General features: G+C 36.8%; 1 protein-coding gene across 1 annotated transcript; it reads right to left on the bottom strand.

The window, feature by feature from the left end:
- Positions 1-1841: 1841 nt before the first annotated feature.
- On the bottom strand, positions 1842-19794 carry ODAD4 (outer dynein arm docking complex subunit 4). Its single transcript, XM_070727038.1, has 12 exons — positions 19622-19794; positions 18533-18664; positions 17643-17796; positions 16771-16832; positions 15265-15418; positions 11926-12150; positions 10370-10577; positions 6942-7028; positions 5996-6192; positions 5318-5418; positions 4375-4453; positions 1842-2471 (listed from the first exon to the last, which is right to left on the bottom strand). The coding sequence occupies exons 1-12, from the start codon at positions 19733-19735 to the stop codon at positions 2083-2085; spliced, it is 1902 nt and encodes a 633-aa protein (XP_070583139.1). The 5' UTR covers positions 19736-19794; the 3' UTR covers positions 1842-2082.
- Positions 19795-21759: the final 1965 nt, after the last annotated feature.

Raw genomic sequence — 21759 nt, forward strand, 5'->3', positions numbered from 1 at the left:
ATTAATAAGACAGGATTTTTGAATTTTGCAAGTACGATATGTTTAAAAGACATGTTTTGGATTATCTTAACTTAGAAAAAGCTCCACTTCTAGAATGCTGATTCCCAACAATAGTTTGATTGGGACAATTCACTTCTTTTCTGAATTTCTTATGTATGAATGCCCAGAAAAAAATACAATTATCCCATTCATGCCAAGGAATTATGCTACTGACAAGCAGCATTTTCATATACAGATCTCTATTACTATTAGGTTCTGAATAGCTTTTATTTTACTTGAATGCATGTACAAATGTATTTCTTAGTATCTTCTCTTTCACATAGAAAAGTATTGAATATATGGTTCAGCTTTTGCAGAAAGAAGATTCCAAAATCTGTGTAAAGCTCATATCTAAATTGCTTTTACATGATCTCTTGCACAACTTAAAATCCAAAATTATTACAACTCAAATATTTTATTCTGCAGATGTTTGTTGTTGTTTTTGCCTAAATTCGGATTTATAATAGAATAGAATAGAATTCCTTATTGGCCAAGGGTGATTGGACACACAAGGAATTTGTCTTTGGTGCATATGCTCTCAGTTTAGATAAAAGACAGTATACATTTGTCAAGAATCATGAGGTACAACACTTAATGATTGTATAGATTTCAAATAAACAATCAGGAAATAATCAATATTAATATAAATCGTAAGGATACAAGCAACAAGTTACAATCATACAGTCATAAGTGGGAGAAGATGAGTGATATGAATGCGAGTAAAACTAGTAGTAATAGTAATGCAGCCTTTGTGAATAGTTTGACAGTGGTGAGGGAATTATTTGCTTATCAGAATTATGGCGTTTGGGAATAAACTGTTCCTATGTCTAGTTGTCTTGGTGTGCAGTGTTCTATAGCAACATTTTGAGGGTAGAAGTTGAAACAATTTATGTCCAGGATATGAGGAGTCCATAAATATTTTCACAGCCCTCTTTTTGACTCATGTAGTACACAGGTCCTCAATGGAAGGCAGGTTTTCAGTAATTGTTTTTTTCTGCAATTCTGATTATCCTCTGAAGTCTTGTTGGGTTGCAGAACTAAACCAGACAGTAAGAGGTCCAGATGTCCGACTCAATTATTCCACTGTAGAACTGTATCAGCAGCTCCTTGGGCAGTTGGTGCAGAAAGAACTTTCTTTGTTGTGCTTTTTTGATGAAATTTTTGATGCTAGGTGACTATTTTAGGTCTTGAGATATGATAGAATCTAGAAATTTGAAGGTCTCTGTTGTTGACACTGTATTGTCTAGTATCATAAGAGGTAGTAGGAAGGGAGGGTTTCTTCTAAAGTCTACCACCATTTCTACGATTTTGAGTGTGTTTAGTTCCAGATTATTCCAGTTGCACCACAAGGCTAGTTGTTCAACCTCCTATTTGTATGCGCTTTCATCGTTGTCTCGAATGAGACTAATCACTGTTGTATCATCTGCAAACTTCAGTAGTTTAACAGATGAATCGCTTAAAATGCAGTCATTGGTGTAGAGAAGTGGTGAGAATACACAGCCTTGGGCGGGGGCTGTGCTAATTGTACAGATATCTGATGTGATTTTGCCTAGCTTCACCTGCTGCTTCCTGTCTGTTAGGAGTCTCCGGAGAGGGGCGGCATACAAATCCAATAAATAAATAAATAAATAAGCTTGTGATCCACTTAATGTGAACTGATTTGAGAATCCTTCAGTCAGTTAGCTGTCTTGCAGCTAAAATTAATTTAATCTTAATTTAAAAAATAATAATTAAAAAATTGAATAAATAAATAAATGAGCTATTAATTGAAAAGCAATATAAAAATATAAAATGAAATATGCTCAGAATTATATTGCTCTTTATTTGAATTAGTTAAACTTTTAAAAGAGTCCTACATGGAAGTATATTTCCTATATTCTTGCAACCTCTTTATAAAATTATACACTTAATTATTTTATTTGTGTTTTATTTAGTAGTCTGAACATCACAAGCAATAATATGGGGAGAAAATATTGTAAGGCAAAATGGATTATCACAAGAAGACAGTTTCTAAATTATAACCAAAAGCAATTTTCACCAGTCTTATTCTAGAGTTTCTTCACTCGGTTTTTCTGAGTCAGGTTCTAATTCTTTCTCAGATTCTTCACCTGTTTCTCCCTGTTCCTGTTCCTGTTCCTGCTCCTGCTCCCGTTCTTGTTCTTGTTCCTGCTCCTGCTTCCGTTCTTGTTCCTGTTCCTGTTCCTGTCCCTGTTCTTCTTCTTTCTTTTCTGTTTCTCCTTGATCGGGTTCTTCTTCTATCTGTTGTATCTCCCCATTCTCAAGCACAGGTACCTCTTCCCCTTCTTGGGGTAATATCAATTTAACTTCTTCAAATTCAGGTTTTTCATCTTCCTCCTTTTCTTCTGTATCATCTTTATCTCCTTTACGCTCTTCCTCCTCTTCCTCTTCTTCCTCCTCTTCACCTTCTAACTCTGGGAAATAATAGAATTTCAATGTTTATATCCATCTCTACTCTCAGCTTTATGACTTCTCAGACATATTTCAATTTTACAACTATGGGAAAGGCAAGATTACTAAGGAAAACCCCCAAAAGTGAATCCAATTGTAAAGGGAATATAAAGCAAAGGCCTTTGATTTCCTATTTAGAACTTTGAGGGTAACTATAGTATTATTTTGTACTTTCCCCTGCAATGCCTTTCTATAATGCCATTGCTTTTTGACGGTGGGCATAAAGATATGTAGATTCTTGATTTATCAGAAATAGAAAGACAGGAGGCCACTCAACAATCCTCAACCATTCTAGAAAAGTAATGAAGAGAAAATGCAGTGCTGCCAACAAACCAAGAATAAGAGACTGGAGAAATGCTGCCACCTACAGGGCAAACTTTTCTGTGCAACTGCAATGTCTCTTCATTCACTTTTAATACAGAATCCAAAATCATTGCAATCCAAAATTTAATGTTGCCCATGATTTTTTGAGAAGTGATTATTATGTATTTAATACATTTTTAGTGTTTATTTACAAGACTTATCAGAGATTTTGTACTATTAATTAAAATTGTCTACTTGCACATTTTATCCTTTATTTTCTATTCAACACAATAGGATTAATAATGTATTACCTTTTTAATTAAACTGAACATTCTGAAATACGATTTACTGTTGCCCATTTATTCTATGTGTGTTACAAAATACAGCTCAAAAAATAGCATTCTTGTTATGACTAAATTGATGGCTATCACATTCTCATTGCTTTTTATTTTCGTTAGGAGACCACAGGAATCATGGTGTGCTACAAACAGTACTTGCACAAGTTTTAATACTGTGGTTTCTAGATTTAAAATTTGGAACGTGGCACTTTTTATTCAGTTTTGAAATCATATTTCATATGCTGAATAGGCTGATCTATTCTATAATCCAGAGCTGACTTTTGGTCATCTCAGAAAGGCTATGCTATGGAAATGTGGCCAAGATCTAATGACCCAAACAAAAGCAAAGTAGAAGAGAAAATGTAAGAAAAGAAAATGCAAGTGATGTTATTGAAGACTCTTCAAAAAACCCTATATTTTTAATAAAACCTACCGTTGTGTGTATGTGTGTGCAGGGAGAAACAATTGCATAATTGCTATGGAGAAGCAGCGTTGTCTAATATTGGTTTTCAAAATAGAGTTCCATGTAAAAAACATTGGCAGTAGTCTGTGGGAATATCATTTACTATCATTAGTCCTGCCTGTACCAGGTAAGAAAACAAACTAAAGTTGGTTAAAAGTTTTCTGTTCAAGCAAAAGCCATGAGTCTAGAAGAACTCCCCCAGTCACAAACCTGCAGCTGAACAGGTGGTGCCTGTTCAACCAGGATATCACTTGGCACCTAAGGAGAATTCCAATAACTCAATTTGCTTGGGTTAAATCTGAGCTGTTGCCTTCCATTTGGACGCCAGGATAAAAACTTCAACAACATTTTCCCCACAATTGAAGGTAGATATATATGCGTGTGTGTTTATGTGTGTGTGTGTAACATATTTTTGCTGATAATGAAATTTGACAGAAAAAAACGTGTGAGAGAGAGAGAGAGAGAATGAGAGAGAAAGAGAGAGACAGAGAGATTTGCTGATAAGTGAAAAGGAAGGGGGACTAGTATAGGTCTATTTCGAGCTTATTATGCTCTCGTCAGCTAGCCATAGCCATACAGATATTAAAAAGCTAGCAATGGGGGGACAATATCAGTCCCTACAGTACCCTCATAAATGAAGGACCATCAAGCTGGTTTCTACTATCCTTCCACAATCGACTAAAGTGAGGAAGAGAGGAATGGAACCCTGGCAAAACATGTTTGCCTGGAATATTCTGTAATCAACTTAGTACATACACCCACCTTTCAATTCACGCATCCTCTCAATTCTCTGTTCTTCTTTCAACTCTTTGATGAACCCCTTGTTGGCTTCATCCAGAGCCTGGTAAAAAATATAGTCTAAATGCTATATAAATCTTCAGAAAAGTTTTAGGAGATACTCTCCTGGCACATTTAGTTTCATTAGTGTTCAATTTACACACTGAAGCAATTTCATCAATATATGTACTTGTAAAATATGATTAACCAGGAAAAGCAGAGACATTGGAGTTGGAATGCTCTTGTTTCTTTAAAGACAGTGACACAAGGAAATTCACATTTGTAATTCAAACCTAGTTATGTAAATCACTTGGGAATGCTGCAACCAGGGGTGGGCTACTGCCCAGACGGGGGGGGGGGGGGACGACGCAGCGGGGTAGCGAAAATGGAGCTCCACCCCAAAGCACCCAATTTGCACTGAAAGATGTTGAAAGAAAATGCAGGGCTTCCTGCATAAGCCACATCCACAGTGTGGTAGTAAAAAATTCAGTAGTCCTTCACTGGCTGCAACAATCCTAAGTATAAAAAATTATCTTAAGTTTTTTCAGTGCCATTCAACTTCGAAGGGTCATTTAAACTAACTGTTGTAATTTGAAGACTATCTGTATAACTAATTCTCTATTAAAGCTAGTTCTGCATTTACTTCCATTTTTAGAATTGAAGATATTGTAGCACTGTAGTATCAATGGAAGGATGTTCTTGATTTCATAATAGTTTTTCCTCATGCCTCCTGTGATCTTCTAGATTTACTATCCTCCCAAACAGGAGCATTACATGTCATGTACTATTTTATTTTCTCAAACTCAGAGCAGCCATAAGTTGCACTTTGGAAAGTCCCAATTTATTTTATCAACTTATCATGAAAATAAATCATTGGTCCTAATAATTCTTTCATTTTTCCCCCAGCTTCTATTTTTGTATTACTTACAATGATGATTGCTTGCTGAGCTGCATCATTGTGGATACGTTTTGCCTTCTCTAGAGCCTTTTCAAAGTATGTAACTGCAGACTGAAAATCCTCCAGTTTCACTGTGAATAGATAAAGAAATACTTAAACATGTAGTGTTCATGTGACACATTTCCAAACTATTATTGTGTACAATGCAGGAAATAAGATACTACAGTTTTTACTGCCCAGGATTTAGTTTTTAATATCAATGATGATTTTATGCTTTTGTATAACAACAGAGTTCATTAATTCAATTTTTTTGAATGAAGAAATTAAAAGTAGTTGATTAAGTGTTTACCTGTCTCCCTTCATCCTTCATACTCTCATCTCTAAAGTTTAAGAGATCACTGTTTTCAAGACATAGAAGCAATCCTGTATTTTTAAACAGCAATCTGAGTTGGATCCATCTGTATTTTAATAGTGAACATGTATATGATTGCCCCTAACTTGGCTAACTGAAGTTGCTGGGTTGAATAATATATGGCAATTTTTTCTACCACAACAAACTAAATATATCTGTAGAGATTATCTTATATAGCAAATAATGAAAAGTGGGTTTTCATTAGAAAAGAAGAAGGAACTATGTAATGTAAAAGAGACCCAGTTCAGCCAGTAAAGATAAAAATTTGGGTATAAAGTTTATGCAAAGCAACTTACCCTGTGCCTGTGCCACCAATACCCCACCATTGAGCTGCCACTCAATATCTCCCTCTTCCTCTGCGCACTGCAAGGACTTTTCACCATAGTCTCGAGCTTCAGCTGCTTTGTTGAGTTCTAGGTAGCATCTGCCAATTTCGTGGAATAGCCAGGTTTTTTCCAAATTACTCTTCATAAGAGGAATCTTTTCTTCCCAGCTTTGCAAAAAAACAAATGTAAAGATTTATGTACAGGGAAAAAAATAGCCTTTAAAAATATTATTCTAGGCACCCATAAAGCTTCTGCCAGGTCCAGTACATTGATAGTATAGTTCGCACTCAATCCCTGATTTCCATTTTTATACAATTGTTACACATCTCTCAACTTTACAAAGCATGGATCCTGAGATTCAGAGATTAGATATTGCAATTAAAATGGTGAAGCCTTATAGCTCTAAAGGAGAGATGATTAATATTTGTCATAGTTGGGATTTGGCAGTTAAGACTTCAGGAGGCAAATCTTAGCTTTTGTCAGCGGTGGAGATTATACAAAAATCCTTATCCTCAAGTCTTCTGCTGGTTACTAGCATCCATGTATGATAAGCCAGTTTTCAGAAAAAAAGAACAATTTCAAGTTTCCATAATAATAAAATTTTCTTAATATAGTAGTTTCAGCTTTACATTTTTCTGTGTCTTCCCATTCTTTGGGTCATTCATTGGATTGAGTGAGGGGATCTCTGTTCCTCCCAATGATAGAATAGCATTTGGAAGCTACAGGTTCCTACTAACCCAGATTCCCATCATTTATACAAATCAGTTCTAGCAGCTATTAATATATCATTACTTTTCTTTAACTGATATTGCTCTCCTTGATTATTTATAATCAGGTGAAGCTAAAAAAGGACAAAATGATCAAGACTATTAATGCAGAAGGCAAAAGGTCTTATCACTGTTTGACTTCCACTTACGTGTCAATGGCTTCTTGAAATTCGCCCATACGGGCATATACCCGACCAATGTTGTCAAGGGCTCTGGAGATGGCATCAGTCAGGTTGCTGCAAAAAGGCAAAAGCAGACGTTCTGATACTATTTCTAAAACACCCACTATTTCAAAAATATCACCAATCCTGAATGTTATCTCTATGCAATAATGTAGAGTGTGTACAATACTTTAAAACATGAGTGGGAAATTATGATTTGTAGTAAGATTGTGACCTTTGCCTCCATTCTGCAGCCCCAACTTACATCTCCAAAACTTAGCAGAGGAAACTTCTCAATGTTGCCTATTTTTAATGTGTTATATGCCTATGAAAATACTCATCATCTTCCAAACACAATATTTTGATCTTGTAACTTTGCCCTTACAGACTAAAAAAAAATGCTGTTAGTAAATTGTCTGGGGAACTCAGACTTATTTCATCTTTAATAAGTACTGTCTGAGAGAAGTGATACTGTATAGCCGTGATGACAAACCTATGGCACATGTGTCACAAATGGCATGCAGAGTCATGCCTTCTGGCACATGAGCCATTGCCCTAGTTCAGCTCCAGCGAACATGTGCATATCAGCCAGCTGGTTTTTTGTTTGTGCGGAGGCTCTGGGAGGGCGTTTTCAACTTCCTGGGGTGCTAGGGAAGCCTCTAGAGCCTGGGGAAGGGTAAAAATGGGCCCAATGGGCCCATTGAAAGTCAAATGGGCCATTTATGGCCTCTGGAGGACCTCCCGGGGGCAGGGGAGGCTGTTTTCATTTTCCCCAGGCTCCAGTGAAGCCTCTAGAGCCTGGGGAGGGAGGAAAATGGGCCTACTGGGCCCACCCGAAGTCAGGAAATGGGGGGGGGGGTTTCATGTGTAGGAGGTGGGGTAGAGCATAGGATTGTGCATGCAAGCACAGGGGACAGATCATGTGGAGATATTGAATTATGGCTGTGGGCATACATGTGTGCGCTATCACACGCACACGTGAGCTTTCAGCACTTCAAAAAAAGTTTTGGCATTACTGCTGCAGAGTCTTCTTGAATTTCTCCAATTATTGCTGTATTGCTTGCAGATATCAAAAGGGAATATCTGTTTAATTGTCCATTAGAATATATGCCCACTAAATATTTTCCCCAGGCTCCAGTGAAGCCTCTAGAGCCCGAGTCTTCGGAGAGGGGCGGCATACAAATCTAATAAATTATTATTATTATTATTATTATTATTATTATTATTATTATTATTGCATTACCACACATTAAAAGTTACATACAATATTTTATTGCATCTTACTTAATATAACTGGATAACATTTTGTTTTTATATTGATAAATTGGTAGGTTTACAGGTAGCCCTTGACTTACAACCATCATGGACAAGTGGTGGCAGTCTCACTTAATGGCTCCCAACCCGTATTCTCCAATTATTATTCAAATGCATGGATCATTAAGCGAGCGTGGGGTACCTCATGGGTGAGAGAAGCCCTGGGAAGCTTGCCACCTTGTTGAGTTCAAAGGCAGATAAGCAACAATAGGCTTTTCAAAGTAGAAATATTCCAATAGGAGGAACAGCCCAGCTAGATTAATCCTAGTACCCTATTCCAATACCAGAGAGGATTCCAAACAAGCCTCTATGGGAAAAGGATCTCTGCTCCCTCAGCGGGACATTGAGAGGAGTAATGTTTCCTTTGCTTAATCCACCTCAAAAGAAAAAACGGCTACAACACATGGCTGCAGCAGAAGTTGTATCCTAAAGGCAGCACTTAAGCAAGAGAAGAACTTAGGGAAGCTCATCCTGCAGCATGCAGGCGGCTGGCTTTCCAAAAGCCTAGCAAGAGCCAGGAAAGATTTGCAATCGCTCAATGGACAGCTGAGCAGAGCAGAGCAGAAAGTTCAGAAAGCAGGTACCAGTTCTGCAAGAAATTGTTGAAAAATTGAAAATGGCAGCAGGATTCAGTCAGGAAAGGATGGGGGGAGAGACATGAAGGGGTGGGATCCTTGGAGTTGGTCATAAGGATGAATGACCGCTGGGGCACTGCAGCCACCATAACTTTGAAACAGAATCATATTAAGTTTTTGTGGGTTCTGTCATAACTCTGAATGGGCATTAAGTGCCTGGATGTATTCTGAGGACTACCTGTATAGATTTAATTGAATTTGTTTTTATAGATTTATAACTTTACATTGTATTTAGTTACCCTTATTAATTTTATATGGTGAATGTATTGTACTTTACTGTATTTTCATGCTATGCTGATCATTGCTCAAAATATAGTTTTTCTCTGAAAAATGGGTCTCTTTTCTGCTTCTGCCAAAGTTGTCTACCTCTGTTTTAAACAGTGCAAAGGACCCCAGCAAAGCAGCAGATCTGACTTCGAATATTATGCTGCTGTTTAAAGTATTATAAGAACAAATCAATTACATCAAAAACTGATTTTTAAAAAATAGTAAAAGAAACAATTACATGATATGGATCATTTTTTAAATTATTTGTTAAGAACATATTTATTTTCTCTCTCTCTAATATTTAAGAGAGAAATATGGCAAGGATAGCAATTCAACTTTTTTAATAGCTAATGGCGAATATTTTTAATTATTGGAAAGTGAAATCTCAGCAAAAATAATTTAATTCAGTAAAATTATTATCTTGAAACTATAGGTTTATTATAAATTTTGACATTAGAGTCCTTAAATCATAAAATGTGACTAAAGGGCCTCAGCAATTGAAAATGAGTAGTACGGTGGAAAACTCCAGCTATTTTTTATCTTTCTTAACAACTTCACTGCAAATACCTCTACACTCAAGATAGTAGATACTGTAGGGAAGTAAGACAGGACAGACTTGTCTAGCAATGGAAACTTTCCTCCAAGGAGCTCAGGAGACCGCCTCCTGCCGCACGAATCCCAGCGACCGATTAGGTCCCACAGAGTGGGCCTTCTCCGGGTCCCGTCAACTAAACAATGCCGGTTGGCGGGTCCCAGGGGAAGAGCCTTCTCTGTGGCGGCGCCGGCTCTCTGGAACCAACTCCCCCCGGAGATTAGAACTGCCCCTACTCTTCCTGCCTTCCGAAAATTCCTTAAGACTCACCTTTGCCGTCAGGCATGGGGAAACTAAACATCTCCCCTGGGCATGTTAATTATACATGGTATGCTTGTGTGTGTGTTTGCTATTACATGGGGTTTTCTTAAATCGTTAAATATTTTAATTAATTGGATTGTTGTGACTGTTTTTACTTGTTGTGAGCCGCCCCGAGTCTCCGGAGAGGGGCGGCATACAAGTCCAACTAATAAATAAATAAATACACTGATATGTTAATCACACATGGTTTTCTAATCATTAACAAGCTAACATACAGTATCTTAATCCCCTGGGTAATTTTGCTTTTCCCACAAAAGACAAAAACTGAGTGATTGCTTTTTTCCTACTTTTCTTTGGCAATGTCCAAATCTAGCCGGTGGCTCTGCAAAGCTGCCATCATATTCCCCATCTCAATGTAAGCATTTCCAATGCAGCTGTAAAGATTTCCAACCAGCTCACTCCTGTTGGGGATTTCATCATCGGACCAGCTCTGGATTTTTTTCAGAACTTGCTCAGCTTTCTGGCAACTTCTTTCAGGACAGCCACTGGTCAGCACTTAGGAGAAAAAACTCTGCATGAGCAAATATGTTAATCAATCATGTATGCACTGAAACAATGCACAGAGATTCAGCACAATCATATGAAATACTCAATTTTTCTAATTTTTCTCAGCAGTTTGAGCATAATAGCTGATTTAGGTGACATTAAAAATAAACTGTTTCCCCCAAAATAAGACATCCCCGATAATAAGCCCAATCAGGCTTTTGAGTGCACAACAATAAGGCCAAGCACTTATTTCAGGGTTCAAAAAAATACAAGACAGGGTCTTATTTTCGGGAAAACATGGTAGATACATTCATAAAGGCAGGACAATAAATGGCCATTAAAGTTGACTCCTGTATAACTCCTAAATCAGGAAATATAGCTCAAATATCAGCAAGAAAAATCTTAGATATTTCCATGCATTGCTTAGTTTTTGATTATATGTGGATTATAATGAAGCATGAATCATTTATTGCATTTGTGCATTAAATTGTATTATTCTTTTATCTTTCTTTTTTCTTTTTCTAATTAAAAAAGCCCTCCCAAATCTGTCCGTGCATGAGAACTTCATGAACAAACCTGGCAGAGTAATGAGTGATAGAGAATGCTAGATTATAGATTAACCAGCTGAGTTTCCCTTATATTCTTAAATTTGCCTGGATACATTTCACATCTGTCCAAAAAAAGTAATTCTCTCACAAAACAATGCCAGAAAATGTCAAAAGAAGTTCATATAATACCAATAACTAGATTTTGGAATCTGCTATTAGCAGAAATATTACACACACACCCCCCCCAAAAAAATCAATTTTTAGAGCTCTTCTTTAAACAGTAAAACGGATTTGACTACATAAATCTATATATATGATGTGCTACCACTAGATGGAGATCAACTTGAGGCTAAATGAGATAATATTTTAATACCTTGTTTCCTCCAAAATAAGACATCCCCTTATAATAAGCCCAATTGGGCTTTTAAGTGCATGGCAATAAGGCCAAGCACTTATTTCAGTGTTTAAAAATATATAAGACAGGGTCTTATTTTCAGGGAAGGACAGTAGTTCTCAGAAAAACAAGAAGTATCACTCCAAGAACTTACTAATTGGTGCTGAGGACTTTTTTTTAGTAAGAAATATTCTGTGTACCAAAATATTACATTCTATGCATTAAGAAATCACATATATATTACATAAAGTATATTGTTTCAAATAATTGCCCCAAAACAAATTGGAAGTATCCTGAAAGCGCATTTCCTTACTTAGGTAAATCCCTGTTCTGTAAACATTGCAGTACTATTTTATTTGAGTCAGCACACAAACAATACCATTAATAAATTCTAACTGTTATCTGAGCCACCTACGTATGTCAATGTCCTCCATGCTCTTTAGTATATATCTTGCCACTTCAGAGGGCTTCCGCTTTTGATCTCGGGTCCATCTTTTCAACATAAGCCTGCGATCTCTGATCCGAGCATAAATAGGTTTTTGCTGCTGCCAGAAATCAGTACGAGTATCCAGGTAGGAAAGACCCTCATTAAGTAAGTCTCCAACAGTTACTCCCTGCTTGGTAACACTTTTGATCAACTCTGCAAGAAAGCGAGAGGTAAAAATAGGATTAGTTATTATTGAGTAGATAAGATATATATAATTTTTATATATTAGAGATATAGATATAGATTTATAGATATAGATACTGTGTGTATATATATATATGTATGTATGTATGTATGTATGTATGTATGTATGTATGTATGTATGCATGTATGTAGATTGTTCTGAGTTCGGGTTTTGCCCTGTGTAATATTTTGCATGTCTATGCGACGTTTCAGTGAAATCACATTCACCATCATCAGGCTGAAATTTGAAACTTGAAACTTCAGCCTGATGATGGTGAATGTGATTTCACCGAAACGTTGCATAGACATGCAAAATATTACACAGGGCAAAACCCGAACTCAGAACAATCTACATACATATACCCGTGAAAATCTACGAAAACAAATATATATATATATATATATATATATATATATATATATATATATATATATATATTTCAAATTCAGCAAAAACATGTGACATGTATGTATGTATATAACGTATTTTTGCTGATAATGAAAAGGAAGGGAGACTACTATAGATCTATTTCAGGTTTATTTGCCTTCATCAGGTAGCCACACCATTTTTACTGGTATTTGAACCCGGTGCCTCTGCCTTGTCTTAGCCATTAGGCTATAGGCTCAACTCCTGTATCAACTTGTACCAGGGAAGGATTATGAGTGATTTTTTTTGTCGAGTCACCCTGGTATATTGAAGGAACATTACAGCTTTTTTTTTTTTTGCCTCTTGGCTCCACCAGGGGCCCTAATCCAAGACAGATAAGTTTTTTATAGCTGACAATCCTGCTGGTGTTAAAATATTATATTTGCTTCACTCAGAATTACTCTTCTTAAATATGATTTCCTTTATAAATGTTTTCCAGCACTTCTGAAAGAGAGGTTATTTACAGAAAAACTTCCAAAGGCTGATATAGTAGTTGTCTTTGATTTATGACCACAATTGAGCCCAACATTTCTGTTGCTAAGATAGACAGTTGTAAACTGAGTTTTAACCCATTTTACAATCTTTCTTGCCACAGTTCTTAAGTGAATCACTGCAGTGGATTAGTTAGTAACATGGCTGTTAAATAAGTCTGGCTTCCCCAGTGCCTGCTTGTTAGAAGGTTGCAAAAGAGTTATGAAGGTTACATAAGCTGGGAGAATGCAATCATCAAAAATGAGTAAGTTGGCACACATCCGAATGTTGATCATATGATCACGGGAATACTACAACGCTCGTAAATATGAAAAATAGCCATAAGCCACTTTTTTTGCTGTTGTAACTTTGAATGGTCATAAATAAATTGTTGTAAGTCAATGGACAAAAAGACCTGTGGGTGAAAATGCAGTTTCCCCCCCACAAGTAAGCGTGATGAAAGAAGCCTTTTAGAGAAAGACATTTCCTTAGAAAAATATCTCAGTCACTTTTTAAATTATTCAAGCAAAAATGCTATTGAAATACAAATAACCAAAGCAGAAATCCATGTAGATACCAACTCAAAATGTTTGAAGTAAAGTCATTGTTTAACTAAATCAATATTACAGGTTTATCATATGAGCTAATCTTTCTCTTGAAATAAAACTGACCTCTGGTATGTTATTTGTGTCTCTTCCTGAGCAGAGACAATGTATCAGCCAACATGTATACCAACTAAGAAATACCAACTAAGAATCATGAGACCAAAAGTTTAACATATCTAGCCGCTGCCTCAGAATCTATAAAAATGTGGGGGTTTTCAAATTATCTAGAACACTTCATCAGGCAAGGATGATGAATCAAGTATTGCTTATCCAATTTATCTAGCATTAGTTTACAGTGATTTCGCTAAGTCTGCTACCAATAACATATGTTTTCCATGGGAGATGTTAAAGATTAAATATAATTGCCTGGTTCAGAAATAATGCTACATCTTACACTACAGTTTGCAGGTTTGTTTGTTTGTTTGTTTGTTTGTTTGTTTGTTTGTTTAGATTTGTATGCCGCCCCTCTCCAAAGACTCGGGGCGGCTAACAATAAAAAAGACAATGTAACAAATCTAATATTAAAAAATAATCTAAAAACCCCAATTTAAGAGACCAATCATACAAACAAGCATACCATGTATAAATTCTGTAAGCCTAGGGGGAAGGGGAAAAAAATTCAGTTCCCCCATGCCTGATGACAGAGGTGGGTTTTAAGGAGCTTGCGAAAGGCAAGGAGGGTGGGGGCAACTCTGATATCTGGGGGGAGCTGGTTCCAGAGGGTCGGGGCCGCCACAGAGAAGGCTCTTCTCCTAGGTCCCGCCAAATGACATTGTTTAGTCGATGGTTATATTAGGTTATAATGCTGGACAAAAACATTGTGCAGTACTAAAACCAAATCACTTTATGGTTTAATGCAACTAATGAGCCCAACTTCGTCAAAGAACCTGTCCTAATGCTGATATGTAGCATTAACATACCTAATAGACAATCTTAAAACAATAGGAAAAAAAGTACAGAATCAAGTCAGATATAATAGGAAGTTCTGAGTAATGCAGTAAGAAACTAAGGGATCATACATTTTCTTTCCTTCTTCATTTTTTGAAGCACTTTTTGTGCTTCATTTACCTTCATCCTTTTCTATTTCTATTTTGAAATAAACCAGGAAAATCAGGATTTTTCAGAAAATATAATTATAATTCACTTGTGAAGATGAAATAACTATTGCTTGCCTCAAGTCAGATTTAGAAGAAAAGAATCGAAGTGTGTGACTGGTGTTTGAGCCCCTCTGTTTGAGCCTACCAATACGAGAAAGCTCTATCTGAAGGTAATCTCACAGAGCCACATAACAGCCAAGTTCTCTCCCTTCAATAATTTTTTCATGGACTTGTTCATTATGGAAATTGCATATTGTAGAGGATTCTGAAATGTGTTAAAATGTACTTCACTAGCAAGCTTTTGCATTTGTATGTGCTTTAACTATGGAACAATTTTAGTAGTGCACATTGCAGAAAAGACTATTAACCTAGACAAGAAATTGCTTTCCTGAAAAAGTCAATTTTACAGGGGCAGGCAATCTAATGAGGTGTGTGGTTTTGAGGTTCCCAGGCCCCACTCTATACAAATGCATTAAATTAAAACCTTCATCCTTGAGCAGTTTTTCCAGAAAAGCCTTGTCAACATAGAGCTCTCCCAGGAGCTGCCTTTCCATCCTCTCATTCCTCACGGGGGCCTGTTGTTTACTTAAGTACTTTGCATCCTTTTTTATTTGGAGTTTCTGCTTTGCTTTTTTACTCTGTCATAAGAAAAGAAAAACATACTTTACAAGGTCATTTTTTTAGACTTCTCCATTCTCTGAAGCATTAATTCTTCAGAAAGAAACAAAAAAAGAGCCCTGGAAGATAGCAAAGCTATCTTTCAAACTGAACAGATCCAGGAGCATAGATTAAAACAACTGAACATTTCAGACTCAGATGGAAAGAGGGTTTCCATAACTTGAGAAGTTTGGGATAATATGATTAAAAATTCAAGAATTATGTCAATCCATGCTCTCATATAGCATGGTGATTCAGGCTATGAAGTGTAAACACAGAAGACCTTGTCTTACACATTCAAGTACTTTACTATGCAACTTCCTCCAAAACAATTTGGACAATGACGATGCTCTTCTGTTTTAGAAGGTTTTCTCTGGGTGCTTAGCTAATGCATATGAAGTTAATTAAACTGTTGGCAAGTATAAACAGAAATAGATAAATATTTAGCACTTAACAAATCCAATTTAAATGAAGGGAATTTAAAAATATGACTGGAACATTCATCTAGGCATAGTGAACGATCATTAGCACGATTATTATTGTGTGTGATTATTATTTCCATGATCTTCTGTTCGGACATTGTTGCAGAGGTGGGTTCCTATCAGTTCTAACCAGTTCTTTAGAACCGTTAGTAAATCGATAATAATGTCATGGAGCCGGTTCTGTCAATGCTGGTCTGTGGGCACTGCCATCTTGTTTTTGGCTTCTGCACACACAGAGAGGCTGTTTTTGCTCCTGCGCATATGCAGAAGCCTGTTTTTTGGCACTGTGCAGGAATAGCACTGACAGCTGTGAAGTTAATTAGCCACCGGAACCATGGTTGTTGGGCAGGATGGTGGCTGGTGGGGAGATGAGATTCTCAGGAAATTGAGAGGGGGAGTGCACATTTTAAAACCAACGCTGGAAGGCAGAGCTCAGAGCACTGGCTTTACATGGACATCTTTAAGGCCAGCTTGCTTCCTTCTGAGGCTCAGGTCTGGTTGATAGAATTAAACACTGGTTTTTGCTGCATTTGTGGTTGCATTTGTTATTCTTATCAGACCTGCCGTGCCAAGCTGAGAGAATGAATAATGGAATATTATATATTTTTGATCAAATATAGTAAAATAGACTACTATAGTCTGTCTAGAATATACCCTCGGCATCATTACTAGTATCAAACACTTAGGAAATTGTTTGCCTTCAGGAGAGATCAAGTGGCTCAAAAAAAATAACTGATCAAATATCTTATGCAGAAACAAGTAAAAAGTGAAGTTATTTCATTCCATTGTTTTCAATTTACTCCTAGAAGAGGCACAAAATAATCACTTTGGAAAAACTTGAGAGACTATACCTCTGCCTGGCGACTCAGAAAGCAGAGGTCCGCTCTATTCTCCAGTCTCACGGATGATGGACCTACAGATAGAGAAAGTATCAAGAGATCAGGAAGGCCCTACAAAGCATCTATAGCAAGTAGAAGTCAACACACACAGATTTCAACTCTCTGGTAATTTACTTTCCTTTTATCAATGTTTTTTTTTCCCAAAAAGACATAGCTTAAAATATCACAAAATATTTCAAACTTTTGTGTAATGGCATATTATATTTTATTTCTCCTATGTACTTTCCTTAATATATCATTGCCTTATCGGGATGAGTAGTGTACAAGCCAGTGAATAATGCAATATTGAATTAAGATTGGTTATATCCTGCTTAAAATCTACCCTCTATCATGAAAATTCAGGGGATGATTTTGGGTCAATTACTGTCTCTCAGTCACTTTATTCAAAAGATTGTTAGTTTAGAGAAAAATTGGGAGGAGGAAACACTATGTATGATCCCTTGTGTTCCTGAAAGAAAATAACTCTATCAAACTGAAGATTGAATCAGAATCTTTTCAAAAATATTTGGAAAATATTCCATTTGTTTCCTTTAGAAATATGAGAAATAATAATGAGATGGGCTGTAAAAAAACTTTCAATTGCAAAAGAAGTTATTCTTAAAGGCTTAATTAATATTTTATTTGGTTTTGAAATGAACAAAATGAATTCTTTGTTTTTTTTACTTTTTTCAGAAGTGAAGACCATGTACAGTATTACATATAGTCCTCACACAGCACAATACTTGACTGTTTTTTTCCATATGTTTTCTATCTCATTCAAGTTTACGTAATGTGTGACAGATAAAATAAAGTAACCTTATATCAAAGAAAATTATACTGCTTACTTCCAACTGAATTTTCAATTGCTTCTTTGGACTTTTGAATACCTAGTCTGAATTTCTGCAAATCAGGGCGGAGCTTGTGCCCTCGATGATAAAAGACCAAAGCAAATTCAAAATCTCCCATGGTATACAAGGCTTCTGCTTTTTGATACAATCCCTGTAACAGAAGTAAAACTATTGGACTGAGAAAAGAACAACTGGATTTGTCAGATGTGACCAACTGGAATTTGAGCACAGTCCAAGAAACATAGAAACATAGAAGACTGACGGCAGAAAAAGACCTCATGGTCCATCTAGTCTGCCCTTATACTATTTCCTGTGTTTTATCTTAGGATGGATATATGTTTATCCCAGGCATGTTTAAATTCAGTTACTGTGGATTTACCAACCACGTCTGCTGGAAGTTTGTTCCAAGGATCTACTACTCTTTCAGTGAAATAATATTTTCTCATGTTGCTTTTGATCTTTCCCCCAACTAACCTCAGATTGTGCCCCCTTGTTCTTGTGCTCACTTTCCTATTAAAAACACTTCCCTCCTGAACCTTATTTAACCCTTTAACATATTTAAATGTTTCGATCATGTCCCCCCTTTCCCTTCTGTCCTCCAGACTATACAGATTGAGTTCATTAAGTCTTTCCTGATATGTTTTATGCTTAAGACCTTTCTCTCCTCCATTGCCAGGTTTATACTGTTTTATTTACTTAGTTCTTTTGAAGAAACTATCTTCCAGTTTATCCCTTTGCACTTCTAATTTGCATTGCTTTCAATATGATTTTCTAACCTATTAATTTTTTTGGAATTGAGGGAAAAAAACATAACTTCCTTCAAACATCAAACTAGATAAATGACAAATTTGAAATCTCCTAGATTTGGAAGAGATATTTCTGCTTACCTTAGTAAATTCTTTGTCAGCAGTCAGAGAGGCTTCTGCATCTTTTAGGGCATTTTGTGTATCTCCCAGTCTCAAGTAACATTTTGAACGGGCAACAAGGCAGTTCCTATCCCCAGGTTGAAGCTGTAAGGCCTAACCCATAGAAATAATTGTTTTCAATCTCCCTCATATTATCACTGCTACAAGCTGAGCATTTCATACCCATTATTTCTCTGATGAAATTGGGGATATATTTTTCTTATGCGTAAATTGTATTATATAATTTATAAGCTGCATTCTGTTGTTATAATTGCTAAACTCTGGATGTTGTGACCATGTTCTCTGCAGCATCTATACACTCTGTCTTAAGTATTCTATTCTTGATGTAAGTGCCCCAAAAATACTTTCCATTTTTTTCTTCTTCCATCCTTTTCCTCCTTTTGCGTTTGCAGACAGAAGCTCTAATAATAAAGGAAACATAGTAGTGCTGCAACATGCATATTAACTGATGAGAAAATGTCAACTCAAAGATAAGGGGGAGCACAGAACCAAATGGAAAATAAACAGGAAGTTTCGTTTGTTGCTATTAATTATTACCAGCTTTGAAAACTTGTAGGATCCTGGGGACTGAACCTCTCCTCGCTGCCTCCTCTATTTGGAGAGCATATCTAAATGACAAATATCTGGCCAGAATGCGGTAAAGGCAGGCAGAAAATTCTAACTTTTTGCTGCTCCTGGTAATTATTGGAGCCTAAAGGAAGCAGCAGCCTGATGCATTACCTCATTCCAGATACAATGCCCCACTGCTGTAGCATTCCCCGGTCAATCCTCACTGCATAGAGCTTCGCCCCTCACATCTGGGGACCTGATCTGGCTACTCGGGTGACCCTGAGACAAGCCCCCGGATAACCTGAGGCCTGTCTCGGTGCAGCTTTGCTGTAGGGAGGAGTTCAACACAAGGCTTTTGCAACAGCCCTTCGTGGGATTCTCGCTCCAATATTAAACCCTCCCCGGCTCTCGGCTCTCCGATGCCTTCCTGCTTAGAAGGCAGGCTCATTTCTCCCCGTCCCACTAGCGACTTCTCCGACTATCCACATGGAGAATGCTCACGTAAGTGAAGTAGGACAGAGCTTTGCTGAGCTCCCCGCGCCGGCTAAGCATGGTTCCTTCAGCCATGAGGTTGGGGAAAGTCCCCCGCAAAACTTCCCCCTCGTTGTCCCCCATCTTGGAAGCAGGCAAAGCCGAGAAGGACGCGACGCAGTTGCCTCGCAACTTGCAGCCTAGCAACTGCAATACTTCCGGTAATCCGACGGGAAGCCGGATGGATTTAATTTTATTTATTTATTTTATTTTATTTTATTTGTCAAGCACATAACAAGGTAATAGGTATTGGTATAAACATTAAACATTAGCCAGGTAGGTTACAGGACAGGGACGGTAAGCACAATGGTGCACTTATGCACGCCCCTTACAGACTTATTTTTCCTTTTTAATTTGTTCTGTCAAGTATTGGTGGTATTCAAAGATATAACAATATTTCTATACCTGATACCAGTAAAGGAGAAACATTAAGGGAGGGAGGGCACTCTGGTGCATTTATGAATGGGGTGAGGTCGACTGTAGGCAGTCTAAGGTTAAAGTTTTTGGGGTTTGGGGAAGAAACCACAAGAGTCAGTGCATTCCAGGCACTGATCACTCTGTTGCTGAAGTCGTATTTTCTGCAGTCAAGTTTGGAGCGTTTTACATTAAGTTTGAATCGATTATGTGCTCGTGTATTGTTGCGGTTAAAGCTGAAGAAATCATTGACAGGTAGGACATTGTGGTAAATGATTTTGTAAACTATCAATTAGATTAGATTTATTAATTAGATTTGTATGCCGCCCCTCTCTGAGGACTACCTTTAGGTTAGATTGAAGGCGATGAAGATCTAGGCTATCTAAGCCCAAAATTTCAAGTCTAGTAGAATAAGGTATTCTGTTGCTAGCAGAGGAGTGGAGAACTCTTGTGAAATATTTTTGGACTCTCTCAATTGTGTTAATATCTGATGGGCAATGCGTGTTTCAGACAGGTGAGCTGTATTGAAGAATTGGTCTAGCAAATGTTTGTTATGCTCTGGTTAGTAGATTAATATTGCCAGAGAAGAAGCTACCCAGGATTAGATTAATAACTCTTAGTGTCTTCTTTAAAAACTTTGGAAGAAACCATCCAGTAACTTGGAACCTATGTAGTATTAGGATTATCATATAAAATTCCGGACGATCAGTAGTGGTATAAATTTTTTGCAATCCAGATATAATAACCCTATTTTATATGGCTTTTCTTTTGCAGAACTGTTAATCTAAGATAAACTGATTCTGCCCGATTTTGTTTGTTCTTTGGCTGTCACTGACCCCTTTTCTTCTATTAAAAACCACATCTTTGAGCGGAGAGTTTATTTAAGGAAAGTCTCCTTTAAGTCAAACTCATCTAGTAGGGATTATATGAACACCTCCTTGAAAATATTCCTGATAACGCAACATCTGCAAGCAAACAAGTTCAGAAGCACCAAGCACACCACAATTTTTTTTATTTTCAGATAGAGGGATGTACAAAGTGGTCTCATCATAAGAAGATGAGAATTTCCGTGGAAATACTTTTTAGAAAAATAATTTTTATTTACATATAAATGATATATACACAACAATACACACACAAGACTTTACATATCCCCCTCCCCCCCGTCTGTCTCCCCGACAGCCTCATCAGGTTCTCTTGTACAGAAGTGTTACCTGTGGTTTATTATTCGGTTTAAAGTATAACCAGTTTACTTGATTACAAACTTTCAACATGCGAATACATATCTAGTCAAACAGTAATAAGGTTCACATTTAAACTATTATTCTTTAACTTAAATTTTTTAACTTTGTTCCCTTTTCATGTAGCAATCTTTATATTCATTCTTTGGTTCAACCGTGTATAAAAATCCTTCTACATCTGGTGAAATCTTGTATCTTCCTGATCTTTCAGCTCCACTGTCAATTTGTCTGCTTCTGCACAATCTAACATTTTTAAAATCAGATTTCTATCGTTTGGCAGTGCTTCATTTTTCCAAAACTGCTATACATATTCTTGTTGCAGTTATCAAAGGTTGAATCAAATAGTATTGTTCTTTTTTCATGGCTTAGTCGATGATACCAACTAAAAATATTTTTCTAAGTTTTTAAAGAAGGTTTCGTCTAATCTAATTGGAATTGTTTGGAAGAGATATA

The sequence above is a fragment of the Erythrolamprus reginae genome, chromosome Z (assembly GCF_031021105.1).
Source record: "Erythrolamprus reginae isolate rEryReg1 chromosome Z, rEryReg1.hap1, whole genome shotgun sequence".
Lineage (NCBI taxonomy): Eukaryota > Metazoa > Chordata > Lepidosauria > Squamata > Dipsadidae > Erythrolamprus > Erythrolamprus reginae.